General features: G+C 46.5%; 1 protein-coding gene across 2 annotated transcripts in view; it reads right to left on the bottom strand.

Annotated features, from left to right (window-relative positions):
- Positions 1-835: 835 nt before the first annotated feature.
- LOC308462532 (dual oxidase 2-like) overlaps positions 836-15,315 on the bottom strand; it is a 52,648-nt gene continuing 38,168 nt past the window's right edge. For both annotated transcript variants that reach the window (XM_080980254.1, XM_080980255.1), the window contains 11 exons: positions 14,901-15,079; positions 14,046-14,276; positions 12,103-12,202; positions 10,519-10,568; positions 9,795-9,922; positions 9,186-9,339; positions 8,178-8,410; positions 7,273-7,431; positions 6,333-6,488; positions 4,177-4,305; positions 836-1,356 (listed from right to left, as the gene is read on the bottom strand). In XM_080980254.1, coding sequence (XP_080836380.1) covers positions 1,234-1,356; positions 4,177-4,305; positions 6,333-6,488; positions 7,273-7,431; positions 8,178-8,410; positions 9,186-9,339; positions 9,795-9,922; positions 10,519-10,568; positions 12,103-12,202; positions 14,046-14,276; positions 14,901-15,079 — 1,642 coding nt within the window. In that variant the 3' untranslated portion in view covers positions 836-1,233. The remainder of the gene's footprint in view (positions 1,357-4,176; positions 4,306-6,332; positions 6,489-7,272; positions 7,432-8,177; positions 8,411-9,185; positions 9,340-9,794; positions 9,923-10,518; positions 10,569-12,102; positions 12,203-14,045; positions 14,277-14,900; positions 15,080-15,315) is intronic.

Here is a 15,315-nt window from a genome sequence, read left to right as displayed (position 1 = left end):
ACATCGGAAGATGAAGGAAGTTCATTCCGGGGTTTTGCCTCCTCACCGCCCGTAGAGGAGGGGGCGAGAGGGGATGAAGGGGGCCCTGGAGGGGAGGTGGATGTCAGGGAACTGCCATCGGAAGGAAGGGAAGTGAAAGGGCTCACACAGGTTGGGAGAGACTCAGCAGCTGAAGAGGGAACCAGTAGGGGGAGAGGAGCTGGGCTGAGGGAAAGGGAGCTGGAGGGATGGCTCAGAGACACTTCCAGCGAAAACAGTGGGGAGGTTTCAGGACCTCCTGTAGGGACACCCACTCCTCGCCGGAAACTGTCACGCAGAGAGTCCAGAAGACGTGTTTCCGTTAAGGAGCTTTTATGTTGGAAGCGATTCCGAAAGCAACCACTGTCGGAATCTGCCAGCGACTGACGGAGCCATGTTTAAGGGGCTCCGTTACAGACAGAGGTTTGCAAACTTGACCAAACTCTGAGGGACTAGGATTTTATACACAAGCAGCTCATCGTCCCATCACAATATATATATGATTTTCTGTTTTACAATTTTGAATACTCATTTAAACATTCTTAAAATATCATTGACTTCCCTTCTTCTCTTTCCATGGTTCATTTTGCATATCATAAATCCCTGCATATTTTACATAAACTAAACCATTCAGTATTCCATTATTATATCCATCATAAAAGGTTATTTATGTACGCCACTGCTGCGGCCCGTGTTTTGTTAGCCCCCAAAATGGAAAACAAATGAGGTCCCAACTAATGAAGAATGGCAACTTAAGATGATGAAATTATGCGCAGCTTGCAGACTTAACATATAGAATAACAGAACAAGAAGAACATACGTTTAGAGAAGATTGGAAAATGTTTATTGAATATACGAGGGGAAATTATGTACACTTAAAAAAGCTGGCAGCATTAAGATAAATTCGACCCTTAAACCAATTTCACACTGGTTTACCATTGCACTAATGCTCCATGAATAGGATGTCACATCACTTTCCATCTACATTCAAACAAGCGAGTGCTAGAGCTATGTTTCCAGTCCATGCAGCAGTAACTTCTCAGGCATCAGAGGCATTAAAATTCTACGCAGGGATAAAAAGTACAGCTGTCCTTATGGTGCTAAAAGTAAGAATCCAATGTAAACCACTGTCCAACAATGCACACTGGAAAGAAGATAGCTGGTTGGGGAGATGGGCATTCGCCCCCCGGAAGCCCAGCAGAGTCTGCTAAAGGGCTAAAAGTTCTCATAGTGATGGACAAAATAGGCTTGATCGCGCTTGTTGATCTTCTGACATGCTTTCTCCACATTCTTGGTCATGCCTGGAGGGCCACAGCTGAACACACCAATCTTCCTCACCTGGAAACAACAAACCAAAAGAACTTGGTCACCAGGCAATACCCAACACATTGGGCAGTAGCAGAAGAGAGGGGAGAAAGGAAACAGACACAGCCGAGGGACCAGCAGCTTTGGGCCCCTTCTTAAAATTTTCCACTCTAGCGGGTCATTATAAGAGCATTTTATGTATTTATTTCATGAAATTTATACACCACTTGATTGTCATAATAATAACAACAACAATATTCAAAAGACTTAAAGCTAAAACGAGAAAATCTGACAGCAATAGTTAAAAACATACAAAAAGTTGAAATAGTAAAATAGGTTAAAATTCACATCAACTTTCTAAGCGTCTTGGTAGGTTTGTCTAGACAAGAATGTTTTCAGCAGGTGCCAAAGAGAATACAGGGAAGGCACCTGCTTGATCTCAATAGGCATTCTTTAAATAAATGAATGTCTCAAAATAAGTGAACAGCAAAAAGGAGAGCGCCAAGTCCTGCTTTCTTGGGTCAGGCTCTAAGCTCCAGGTGATGCCTAAGTGCATCCATGGCAGAGGCCTGCTCTAGAAGGAGAAGGAGAAGGAGAAGCAGAAGAAATTGCAGACACGAGCTGGATCATTTGAGGTCACACGTGGGGCACGCCAGTTTGAAATGCTCCCCCATGTTCTAAAACAAAAGAAATCATAGGAAGCCGCCTTATAAGAAGTTGGATTATTTCAATACGTAGCCTGGCATTCTCTGCACATACTGCAGGCCAGCCGCCAATGTGAATGTCTTTCCTTGTCATCTGTTGCCTGATCCTTTCAAGTTTTAACTGCTGATACAGGAGGATTGAACCTTGCTCCTTTTGCATATAAAACATGGGCTCTACCACTGAGCTACAGCTCTCCCAACATTTGAACGGCAGAGAGGACATTTTTAAACCCTAGGGCCCCTCTTCAGACGAGTGTTTTATTGCGGATGTATCCCGCAGCCCGTTCTTGATACAACAACAGTGCATCAGTGGGTGATTTATTCTGCTTTTGTTTCTCCTGCAATCCTTCCCCAACCATATCCCATTACTGCTGTCCAGAAAGGCCATAACGAAGGACACGCTCCAGAACATTTGTGGTATAAAAAGTTACAGAATCTTTGCAGGAAGTTACAGGATATGCACTGATTGGAAGTGAATCAGTGTGACAGCCCCAAAACTTCTGCAGATGCAAAAAATGGAAATGGGATTGTGTGTGGTGGTCCCAATAGCATCATGAGCACAAATAATCACAAATGTGGAATGAAATGAAAGTCCAGAGGGATCCCTCCTTTTCTACTTCCATTACTTTTTTTTTTTAGTTATTCTACCACGTCAAGTTTCTACCATCTCATTCTGAAGCATGTGTAGAGGAAGGCTTTCCTAAATGCAGATTTCTATAAATACCCAACCACCCGCTTGATGTGCGTCCGCTACAATTGCAGAGTAAGGGCTGCAACTCCACACACACACACACACACACACACACACACACACACACACTGCCTGGTTTTCCTGGCCCTGCTTCTGTGCCTTAAGAGCAAATCCCTTCCTCAATCAGGGATAGACACACATAAGGGAGGACCCACAATGTTTGCCATCTAGGCAGGCAGCTGATTTATAGATTTCACATAACCGACTTTTCAACCGACGATTGCTACTGTGTGACATACATTGTGCTGTAAAACCTCCATTGCATCAGCTGTTCTTTCTTTACACAACATACAAATGGAGCACTGCAATGAGGAAAGGAACTAACTCATGGCATACTTTTTATGTGGTAAAGGTCAATCCGACCTGAGAGTGCTGTTAAAAAAAATAAAAAATCCTGGCACAAGTTCAATGGTCTCTCACCCGTCTAGTTATGTTTTCATTTATTTATTTATTTATTTATTAATTACGTAATTCCCTGAGTTAGTTTCAGGCATAGCGGATAGCGAGAAGAATAGCAGGTTTTAGCAGAAGCCGGAGTGTAGTGGAAGGGGGAAAATGCTGATTGTGACAAATGTAGGAAAGGGTGGAAATTGCTGCCTGCTTACATCCATGTACATGAGGTCAGGTTAGGGGCAAAGAAAGTTGTGGCTTGATCAACAGCACAACTGAATTCCCTACGGGGGCCTTGAAAGAATAAAACAAAGTTAACTTCAGGCAAACTTCAGAGCACAAGCTCACAGGCACCCGCTTTGGAGTCATGAGGTTAAAGGAAAGGGGTCCTAACACGAGGACAAAGGAAGGAAGACTGGCTGAAGAAGAAGGAAGAAGTCAAAGCATGGAAGGAAGTGATCTATATGCCAACAAGAAGGAACCAACAGGAGTAAAAATAGGTCCCCTTTCTGTCTATCGTCAGCCGTCCCTGGTACAGGTAACTGTCTAAAATGCATTGTTGCTTTTTATCCCAACAGCAGGAGAGATAGGAATCTGACCCAGTGGCTGGATCAAATTCTCTCCCCTGCACCAGAGGGATGCTAAGTGATGAAACATCATAGGCAGCACTGCTAATTACTCTTTAGGAAGCTTGTTGTGGTAGCTCTCCTCATCCTTTCAGGAAGGGGCCATAGCTCTGTGGCTGCTGGCCTGCTTTGCTTGCAGAAAAGCCCCCGGTTCATTCCCTAGGATCCCAATTTAAAATGATCTCAGGGAGCAGATGATGGGGAAAACATCTCAGTGAGCAAACATCTGAGCTCGGAGGCGGCAGCTTCCTGTGTTCCATTTAGCAAGCACGCTTGGCTAGCCTAAGATGCCCTCTGTCGCATGAAGCCTGTTAATATGCAATTCACAAAACTGAATCCCACAACTGCCCACAGGAGCCCTCTGCCCATTGCCAGCACTGACCTCAGGGTGGACCTCTTGCAGTGAGCAGAAGAAAGGGACAAATGGCGGTCGACCAAAGTGGGTGACAGAGCGCAGGCCAGTGAACAAGCTCTGGTTGAGGACCTTCTGGAAGTGCCGCTCGCAGATGTACTAGAAAGAGAGACGGTGACGGTCAGAGTATGGCTTGCGTCGGGGGAAGGAACCCGCTGTTCACAGCTACCATTATCACCACCTTGTTGTTCTAGATTCCCCAACGTAGAAGCAGGTCTTGTTAGAACAAGCAATGTTCTGGTCCAGGCATGTAGCCAGGAACATGATGTGGAGATCTACGGGTATACTAGTTTAATTTAATATACAGTGGTGCTTCGCAAGACGAAATTAATTCGTTCCGCGAGTTTTGTCGTCTTGCGATTTTTTTCGTCTTGCGAAGCACGATGTCGGGAAAGTTTTGGAAAAGCTTCAAAAATCACCAAAGTCTTTAAAAACCTCAAAAAAGGCTACCACACCGCGTTCTATGAGTTGCTCCTCGAAGTCAAGTCACAACTGTATTAACGGTGTTAAGAAAAAGGAAACAAACTTGCAAGACGTTTCCGTCTTGCGAAGCAAGCCCATAGGGAAAATCGTCTTGCGAAGCAGCTCAAAAAACAAAAAACCCTTTCGTCTAGCGAGTTTTTTGTCTTGGGAGGCATTCGTCTTGCGAGGTACCACTGTACAATACTATAATCTTTATTGTCATTGTCCCATACAGAATGAAATTGGGGGGGGGGTCTACATAAGACAATCAAAACCAACAAGCCTGCTATCCCAGCCTGGTTAGCACCCTAAAAACTGTGATACCCCATTTTTAAAATACAATACACTCCCATAGCGACTCCTTACACTGCATTAAAAACCAAAATAGCATTTGGATAGAAACTGTTTCTCAGGAGGCTAGTCCTAGTCTTTATAACCCTGTACCTTCTTCCAGAAGGCAGAACCTGAAAGAGATCATTTCCGGGGTGTGCACTATCCTGCACTATCTCTGCAGCTTTCTTATAGCACCTGGAAACATAGATTTGATCCAAGGTGGGAAGATTTGTGTCTAGAATATCTGAAGGACCACCAGCTTCGGCACAACTCTGCCTGCCTGTTAAGAGCTTTGGGGAGGCTCTGCTGCACAATCCCACCAATGTCTCACGTGGGCTTGGTGGAAATGCAGGACAGGGCCTTCTTGGTGGCTGCACCTAGGTTTGGAAACTCCCTCTTCCGGAAGGCTTCTTTAATCCCCTCCTCTCCCATTTTCAGAAAGATCATTAAAACCGTTTTGTTTAGACACACTTTCCATACTTCTTCATGCTCGGAGGCTGATGACACTGCTATTTTTAGTGTTAATTTTATGGGTTTTAAATTTATTTTCTTCTCACTATTTTATTATCCTTATGAACTGCTTCAGGGAGGGAAACTATGTGGAAGTGAAAAGTGATATATAAATTCATGCATAAACTAATGATTTTTTTTAAAAAAAAATATGCATGTGGGTTGGTGGGACCAACCAACCAGAACAGCTCAGGTAATATGTCTAAAGTTATTAAATATAAATAAAGTAATATTGAATTTTATACATAAACGAAGGTCCTACTAATTAATAATACTTAACACTTGTAGAGAACATCACTTTCACATGTTCAAAGCACTTTGCACACAACTGCAAGCCTTACAACTGCCTTTTAAGGTGGGCATTATTATTATTCGGCTCCCTATCTTGCAAATGTGGGGACTGAGGCTGAGATAGCATTCATGCCAAAGGAGAAATTCAAACCAGGGATTTCCTGAATTGTAGCCAGTCTCGTATACACTATGCTACACCAGCTCTAGTATTTGTCAGTCGTGCACAGCACCTTTTTTCTCGTCTGGCAGAAGAAACAGCAGGAGCGACTGGGAAGGTCACTGGTGTTGTGCTTTTGCTTTTATCTTCATATGTAAAAAACTTAGGGCTTATCTAGACTTAACCTTTTGCCTTGCTCCTTCCAGGCAGATGTCTCCACTTTAACACACTGTGTCCAAGCATTTTTTTCTATTTTGCCCTGAGCTTTCCCTGTGAAAACCTGCTCTTTAAAGCGGAATCAGAACCAACGTCAGTTCAGGTTTTCTGCACATATGTGTCTGGCTGCTCTGCAGTTTTGGCATGTGGGGCTCACCAGCATGGTGGTGCGCAGGTCAAACTTCTCCGCCAGCTGTGTGATGTAGATGTGCACGGAGACCAGATCGCACTGATCGTTCTCCTCTACCTCTCGGATGATGTCAGCCATCCACTCAAACTGCCGCTGGGTCCGCGTCACCCAAATGAAATAGATCTGGGAACAAGAGGAAAGTGAACAAGGCTGTTATCAGAAATCCCCTAAAATTACACCTGCACCTGCTATATGGGCTCCTCCTTCCAAGCTCTTGCATCAAAACCTCTCCGCTCACCTGGACCCCTCTCATCCTTTCAGCTCCATGGGCTGAATCTAGAGGCCTGTCATTGACCTCCTTTGGTCTTCTAAATTGCACCAGGAAACCACACTGGCCCATGTCAGAACTTCATGCTTTGACCTCCACGTCCATTATCATTTCACCATCACTTGCTGTGATCCTTTTGGGTCTTCTCATCCAAGCCCAGTGATTGCTTGTGCATACCAAGCTAAGCTTAGTAGAGTTGCAACTCCTGCAATTTTCAAGGTCTAATTCCAAGTGATTATATACCACAAGTTCTTCTCATGGGAATATTAAGCATCCCCGTGTTAGGGGAAAGCATGCTGAAGCTTCTATGGCTGGGGTAGCAAATGTGGTGTCCTCCAGATGTTGCTGGTCTACAACTCCCATCATCTCTGACCATTGGTCATGCTGGTTGGAGCTACTGGGAAATGGGGTCCTACAATATCTGGTCGGCACCAGCTTGGGGGAGGTTGGTTTAAGACTTCCAAAGGAGAGACTGTAAAGTCAGGGAAAACTATGAAAGAAATATGATTGCTCATTTTCTGTTACTTATATAGTTCACAAAATCTCCATGGGAACAGGATGGTGGCATATGTTCTTAACACTGACTCAGTGGCTAGCAAGGACAAGAACCCAGCCATTTCTCCATTCCTTCAACCTCACCTTCTTGCACAAGATCCTGGACCCAACTGATGACTTGAAAACAAGATCTTTGAGGATGGAAGCAAAGGGCGTCACGCCGATGCCTCCTCCCACCAGCACAGACACTTCAAACTTGTTCCATTCCTGGTGCCCCTCTCCAAAAGGTCCATCCAGGTAGAGCTGGAGAGAGAGAGAGAGAGAGGGAGTGAGGGAGAGAGAGATATGAAAACAAAACTTCACTTGCTTCCAGGGCTGGTGCCAGAGCTTGGCACTATTGAGCCCCTGCTGAGCCCACACCCCAGAAGGGTGCCCGCTGGATCATCTCCTTTTCCTCCCTGGTGTCACTGCCTGCTGCCCTGCCCTGCCTTAGCATTCAAAGAGTGGCATGGTCAAGAGAGAAAAAACAGCATAGCTGCAGACTGGTCTCTTAAGGCAGCGGTTGCAGAAAGAGAGGGGAACAGAATAAGCATTTCATGAGACATGAGGAAGAGGGAGCCTGAGGGCCAGCACGGCTTGCTCCTTTGCTCAGATGACAAAGTAGGATGACTCCCACTAAGTCTAGTTAGCAAGAGCTGACTTCTGCCTACAACTAATAGTTTGGGGTAGGTATTGGAGGGATGGCTTTTTGCCGGGAATGGGGAACCTGTGGCTCTCTAGGTGTCGCTGAACTCCAACTCCCATCAGCCCCAGCCATGGTAGCCAATGGTCAGGGATGATGGGAGTTGTAGTCTAGCAACGTCTGGTGGGCCACAGATTCCTCTTCCCTGTTTAGTTTTCTGAATTGGTAGCAGAGGAAGCAATTCTGTGGTTGGAACCAGAAAGCACAAGTGCTTTTAAGTATCTATTGAAGACATTTCTGTACCGCGGTTCTTTAAATCTATGCTAGGGTGGGTGAGGTGGAGAGAACGAAGACATTATAGCCTTACCTTGGGATATTTGCCAATTTCTGCTATGCTTTCCGGGGAGTAAAGCTCTCGCAGCCGAGTTGTCCAAGGCCCAGCTGCTCGAATGTGCAGGCTCAATGTGTCCTCATGGGGGGCAGAGGTCAACGTGAAGGGGTGGTACTCAGTGGTCCCCAGAGATAAGCAGGCAATCCGCACCCATTGCCCAGACCTGTAGTCAAAGTCCTGGGGCCTCTGGAACTGGAGGCGAGTGACTCCTGAGCCAAGAAAAAGGAGAGGCCCGAGCATGTTTGCCATTAAGGCACGAATCATAGAACTGGACCGACTCCAAGGGTCATCTAGTCATCTGGAATCTCAGCTAATGATATCCAGTCCCAATACCGTCCACTCAAATCCCAGCTAAGCAGGCTGAGCAGCCCCTGTCTGGGCCCAGTAAGAGCCCTAAGCTGCTCCTGTTGTCAAAGTTGTTCCTGCCCAGAAGGAGTGTTTCCTTCCTCCCTGTCCCTCCCCTGAGAAAGCTCTCTTCAAGACAGCCCTGCTGCCTTGAAGAACAGCTCCTGCCACTGACAAGGATGGCAGCCTAGCACCAGGGAGGGAGGGTAGGGTCATCTTAGATCAGGGGTGTGGAACCTCAGGTCCCATGGCCAAATGCAGCTCTCTAGCCTTCAGAAGTTCTGCAGGCCACGCCCCTCTCCAGGCCACACCCCCTCATTGGCCCTGCTTCAAATCAGGAGTGGCTGGAATGTGTCTGTGAACTCTGACAGGGCTTCTTGCTTGTCCCGATGAAGGACTGTGAGGGGTCTGTGGAAGAACACACCCTACTTTACATTCCTTGCTCCACCCACTTCTGCATCTGGCCCCACCCACCACTGGCCTGTGACTCTTGGAAGGTTGCCCAGAATGTGGTCCCTGGGCTGGAAATTGCTCCTCACTTGTCTTAGATGTTACTAGTGATAGATCAAGGACAGGAAGTTCCTTCCACCGTATTTTAAACATAGAGAGGACCAGCACCAGAAGACTTCTAAGTTGTACCTGATGGGAGAAGTTCAGCCTTCACAACAGCAATTTCCACCTTCTTCCTGCTCAGGCTGATGAGTTTGTCTGCCCCATAGATAAGGGCTGGGACAATGAAATAAATGTGGAAGCGGGGCTGCTGGATCAGAGCATAGCTGCCGTGGATGATAACCTGGAGGACACATCACAACCCAACACTTCAGTTATATTGCATTGAGAAGAAAAGAAAAACCTCTTCTTCCACAACTGTGCTCAAGTGGGCAGGCAGAGCACCAAAGGATCTTGCACAAGCAAAGAGCTATATATTCCTACCCAGAAGCCTCCATGAACATCCAAACCTGCCTCATGGAGAGCCAGAACATTGATCTATCCAGCACAGCACACCTCATTGCAGAAACTGCAAATGCCAATCTCCCCCAAATCCTGACACATTGTGTCTTGTTTACATTTGGTCACATCCACACGATGCATTTAAAGCACACAGTTCCCTCCAAAGAATCCTGGGAACTGTAGTTTATTAAGGGTGCTGGGAACTGCAGCTTTGTGCGTGCTTTAAATGGATGGTGTGTGGGTGTGCCTTTTGTTACAATGGCACTAGGGTAGAGGCAGGGCTCCAGAGTGAATTACCAGGATATAGAGAAGCACGTAGAGATGGTGAGTGATCCAGAACCCCTGGAAGCTGATTCGCCGGAAATAGTGAGTTGCAAAGACATACATAATGGCGAGGACAACTAGAAGAAGCACCCCAGTCATGCCTGAGAGAGAAAGGAAAAAAAGAGGAACACGTGTTAAAATAGACAGCCGCCATGTGTGGTCCTGCTCATAGCTGTCAACTTACAGATTTGAAAATAAGGGACTAGCAGCCTCAAAAATAAGGGATCAGCAGCCAAAATAAGGGATTTTCAAGGCACAAGTATGTTCAACTTCTGAGGCCCTCTGAGCCAAAGGCAGAAAGCCCAGCCAGCAGCCAAACGAAGCCTCAAGTGGTGGTTCCCACAGCGCAGCAACCCGGCAAAGGGGATGCAGCAAGGAAAACCACTGTGGCCGATTTGATTGGCACAAGGCATGCAAGCTCCACCCCCCAGTCGTTCTTAGACTCCTTATTGGGTGAGCAACGCAGCCAAGCAACACAGTTGGAGCCTCCCTCCTCCCTGGCCAGCAGGGAGGGAGGGAGAGGAGCTGCTTCCTTTGAAACCCGGGAAATTTAAGGGACATCATCAATAAGGGACAGCAGCGGGACACAGCGCTGGGATAAGGGAGTTTCCCACCAAATAAGGGACGGTTAACAGCTATGGTCCTGCTGCTGCAACCCACCCACCCTCCAAGAGCCCACACCTCCACCTGCCTTTACCTGGGACAGTCTCAAAAAACCACCAGTAATATTTGCGAGGAAACTGTGACCTGGTAAGAAAAGAAATGATGGCACAATGTAAAGCCTTGATAAGCACAAGCAAGGCAGACTGGAACGAAAGTGCTATGGACAATTAGGAGTGCAGCCCAAGTGTTATTTATTTGTCTTAACTGCTGTTTTTGGAAATAAGCAGCTCCACGTGATGGCATTGAAAAGAGGGGAACTGCAGGAGAGAAGGCGAACCCTTGCCTTGACCTGTGCGGTTTCCCCCCAAAGTCATTGCTTACTATACAGAGGAAAAACATAAAAGTTTTGAAGGTGCAGTGATACAGACTGGGGATACAGAGGAAAGGCTGAATACCACCGTCACTCCTTGATCTTGAAAGAAGTCATGTATGAGTCATCATTACAGTGGTAGCTCTGGTTAAGTACTTAATTTGTTCCGGAGATCTGTTCTTAACCTGAAACTGTTCTTAACCTGAAGCACCACTTTAGCTAATGGGGCCTCCCTCTGCTGCCGCACCGCCAGAGCATGATTTCTGTTCTCATCCTGAAGCAAAGTTCTTAACCCGAGGTACTATTTCTGGGTTAGTGGAGTCTGTAACCTGAAACGTCTGTAACCTGAAGCGTATGTAACCCGAGGTACCACTGTACTATTATTTTAAAGCAAGGAATCTTGACCTCTCCTTTGGGGCCAAGTTGAAGAAATCTTGTGAAAATAGGGCATGTGCAGACTGCGATTCAATGCAGCTGGTTTCAATGCCTCTGTTACAGGGGTCAGCAAACTTTTTTCAGCAGGGGGCCAGTCCACTGTCCCTCAGACCTTGTGGGGGGCCGGACTATATTTTTTGGGGGGGAGGGGAATGAATGAATTCCTATGCCCCACAAATAACCCAGAGGTGCATTTTAAATAAAAGCACACATTCTGCTCATGTAAAAACATGCTGATTCCCAGACCGTCCAAGGGCTGGATTTAGAATTTGATTGGGCTGGATCCTGCCCCCGGGCCTTAGTTTGCCTACCCATGGTTTAGAATGTTGCCTAGACAGGATTTTTGGAGTATTCACAAGACTGGTTCAATATTTCAAAATCCACCAAAGAAGTATTGGGATTCCCATGCTAAAACAGTGGTAAGAAAAAGCTCAAAGTACTGCACAAAATGCTCAAAGATCATGGCTTCTGTTCTTTCTCTAGCCATCTTGGTTGCCCAGCTCTCCTTTGCGTTCTTCAGCTATTACCGTATTTTTCGCTCTATAAGACGCACTTTTCCCCTTCTAAAAAGTAAGGGGAAATGTGTGTGCGTCTTATGAAGCGAATGCAGGCTGCGCAGCTATCCCAGAAGCCAGAAGAGCAAGAGGGATCGGTGCGCAGTGATCCCTCTTGCTCTCCTGGCTTCAGGGATAGCGACGCAAAGCCTCTTGTGTGCAGCGGGAGCGCTCCTGCCTCTTCGCTCAAGAGGCTTTGCATTGCTTTCTTGTTTCTTGTTTTCCTCCTCTAAAACCTAGGTGTGTCTTATGGTTGGGTGCATCTTATAGAGCGAAAAATACGGTATGTATGAAGGGGGAGAAGGCACTCCCAACTTACCCATCGTTTGTAAAGGTGTTGGAGAAGAGGCAGGACAGGACGCTGAGAGGGGTGACTGAGAAGATGTAGACATTCACAATATGGCCCAGGGTGTGCAGAACTGCAGGGTGCAAAAGTAGTGAGAGAATGCATCCACAGCAACAACTATAAAAGCAATTTCAAATCTGTTCCGGGCTGTTTGCATTCTTTTTTCCCCTTTTTTAAAAAAGCAAATTCACAGTCCTTGAACTGAAGCACAGCTAACTCTTTGAAAGTTGCACTTCTCTGAATTTCATTGTGCAGTTTTCCCTCCAAACAATGTCTATGAATTAAATGAATATATTAGGAGGGAACATGCATAAAAAAATAACCGTGAAAATAACATAAAATGCATTCTATTAATATAAGTTCCTTGCAAAAATGCGTGCATTAATCAAAACTGCAGGCAAGATGTGTTCATTAGGAGAAATAAATGAAGAGCTAAATGAAGAATTTTCAGGATTTATTTTTTTAAAAAATTGAGATTGCAGATGGCCGTGGAAATGTGAAAAACTGAATTTTAGACGGGAAAAATGAGAAACTTAAGAAACGGAAATTAAGAAATTCACCCATCCCTACATAAACTGCATGCCGTTTGGAACCCGCAACCCTCAGAAGTGGCTTTTCTGGCAGGTGGAAGGGGCTGTAGTAGAAATGAAATGTGGGGAAAGTCCCACTTTGCAAGCATTTGTTTTGTTGTTACAAAACAGCATTGATCATGAGATAGCTGATGCCAGCAAGAGTAGACAACACTGACTTACTATAAAGCAGCTTCCCAGGTTCCTCACTTGGCACCTACATCGCTCTCCTATTGGTACTCAGCAAATACTTTTCCGTTGCGTGCCAAGGCCCCATGACCCACAGTGATCCGGCGAGGGGCAAGAGAGGGCGATTCCCTGCTGCGCTGTGCTTTAAATTTCCCGCGGAGCTGCCCAGCTGAACCCGCTCCCCGAGCGCAGCCCCACCCAGCTCCATTGGTGTGGCCAAGCACCAGCAAGCAGGATGCCAGCCTCTGCCCCCTGGCTGGATCACCGTGGGGGCCTGAGGCCTGGCCGCAAAGCCACCCACCTAAGGAGGTAAGTGGACTTCTCTTAGGTCTTTTAAGGTGTCGTTTGTCAGTCTATGTGTTTCGGCTGCTGGTCTTCAGCTCCTGTATTTGATGGTGATCTTAACTATTGCACTTTTTATTGTATTTTATCGTGGCAACATTTTGCTCTTAGGTGGATGATGATGATGATGATAATAAATTTTATTTATACCCCGCCCTCTCCAGCCACAACCGGGCTCAGGGTGGCTAACACCAGGTATAAAACAATTGATTAAAATACAATTTAAAAACAAGATTAAAATACAACATTAAAATGCAGCCTCATTTCAGTAGAAACTCAAATCAAAAACTTTTTGGGGATGAAAAGTCAAGTCTTCACCAAGGCCAACTATCCAGACTGGTCCTACATGGGCCAGAAAAAAGCCAGGTAAGTCCCCAAATAGGAGCTCCATCACAGAAGGAGAAAGGAAAAAGTAAGCGGGGAAGGGGATCAAGTTGATTCCAAGCCAAAGGCCAGGCAGAACAACTCTGTCTTACAGGCCCTGAGGAAAGAAATCAGATCCTGCAGGGCCCTGGTCTCATGAGACAGAGCATTCCACCAGGTCGGAGCCAGTGTTGAAAAGGCCCTGGCTCTGGTTGAGGCTAATATGACTTCCTTAGGGCCCGGGACCTCTAGGGTGTTGCTATTTATGGACCTTAGGGTCCTCTGCGGGGCATACTGAGAGAGGTGGTCCCGTAGATACGCACTTTCCTCATATCATTATTTAATCGTTATAATTTATTTTCCCTGGAAATTTTATTTTACAAGGTGCACTGCCGACCCAAGCAAGACGTGCATAGGCATTTGAAGACGTGTGCAGGACCTCTCAGAATCTACCTGAAAAGATCAGGGCTCCAGTTGCAATCCAGCGGTGGAAGTCTACAGCAGAATCAAAAGGGATGTAGCGATTGAAAAAGGTCTCCCGCAGAAAAGTGATGAGGTTTCGACACATGGTGAGCAGGATAAATGAGTACATGAAGGAGATGCTGGCTCCTGCTCCCCGAGAGATGAGGATGCCCACAAAGGTGGTATCTGCAATTCCTGTGGGTGGCGATGCAAATCCATAATCTAGAGACAGAGGAGAAATGGTTTGCTGCAGGAACGAGGACCTCACATGCTCCCATTCTCCCCTCTCAGCAGGCTGGGGTTATAAACATGCTGGCATGGCTTACAAGCCCTTTACTACTTCCTGGGGAAAAGCAAGGCAATGCAAAGCCATTCTAAATAACATGTTTTGTTACTATATATGCTCACACCCTGAAAGAACTTCCCTCCTGCTTCTTACTGCGTGCTCAGTGGGGTGGGGTCTGGGTTATAGTGGAGCTATTCAGCTTCATTTTACAGCAACAGCACTGCAACTAAAGTTGTGACCCTATAGGTCTGGGTTTCCAAAGCAGCCACTAAAAAGCAGGACCGGGAAGTTTAGCAACAAACTTCCCTCATTAGCAATTAACAAGCTCTACTTGCAGCAGTCTTGGGTCTCGCTTTTTTTGAGTCTGGCGTTAGTTTGTGCTGCAAGCAGATACGTACGTGGTGGCATCCTTAGCTGGGGCTGCCACTCACTGCCTCCTCTGGAGACAGACATTTCTCCTTCCTCAATGAATGAGGATGTGGAGTTCCGGCCCTGGCTGGCCACGCTAGGTCCTGGGCGCAGCAGTTGGCTTGGTGGAGCTAAATAGGCTGGTAACTCACAGTATGCCCTCTCCACAAAGACCCCAACCGTGATGGCTGAGAATATCACCACGCAGATGATGTGGCGACGGTAATTCTCAATGAAGCGCTTGAACTGCTGGACTTTCTGGTGAATTTTGCTCCTCTGGTACTTCTCCCTCCGTGCCTCCGTGTAGAGATATGGCTGGGGAAAGGACAGCCTGCAACAAGGGAGTGAAAGTCCATATGAGGGTTTGCAAGGCTGCCAAGATATGAATTGACTAGGAGAGCCCCACCCATCCTGGGGCCAGTGCCCTCCAGATGTTGGGACACAACACCCATCATCTTTGACCACCAACACCACAAAACCCATCTCATTTGGCTCACCATCACACCTGAGACGGCAGGAGGACACAAAGTCGGTCCTCAGAGAAAGAACCAGGCAAGCTGATATATT

This window comes from Podarcis pityusensis, assembly GCF_964106645.2.
Source record: "Podarcis pityusensis genome assembly, chromosome: 14".
Lineage (NCBI taxonomy): Eukaryota > Metazoa > Chordata > Lepidosauria > Squamata > Lacertidae > Podarcis > Podarcis pityusensis.
The sequence above is the reverse complement of the archived record's forward strand: the minus strand, read 5'-3'. Positions and strand labels throughout refer to the sequence as shown.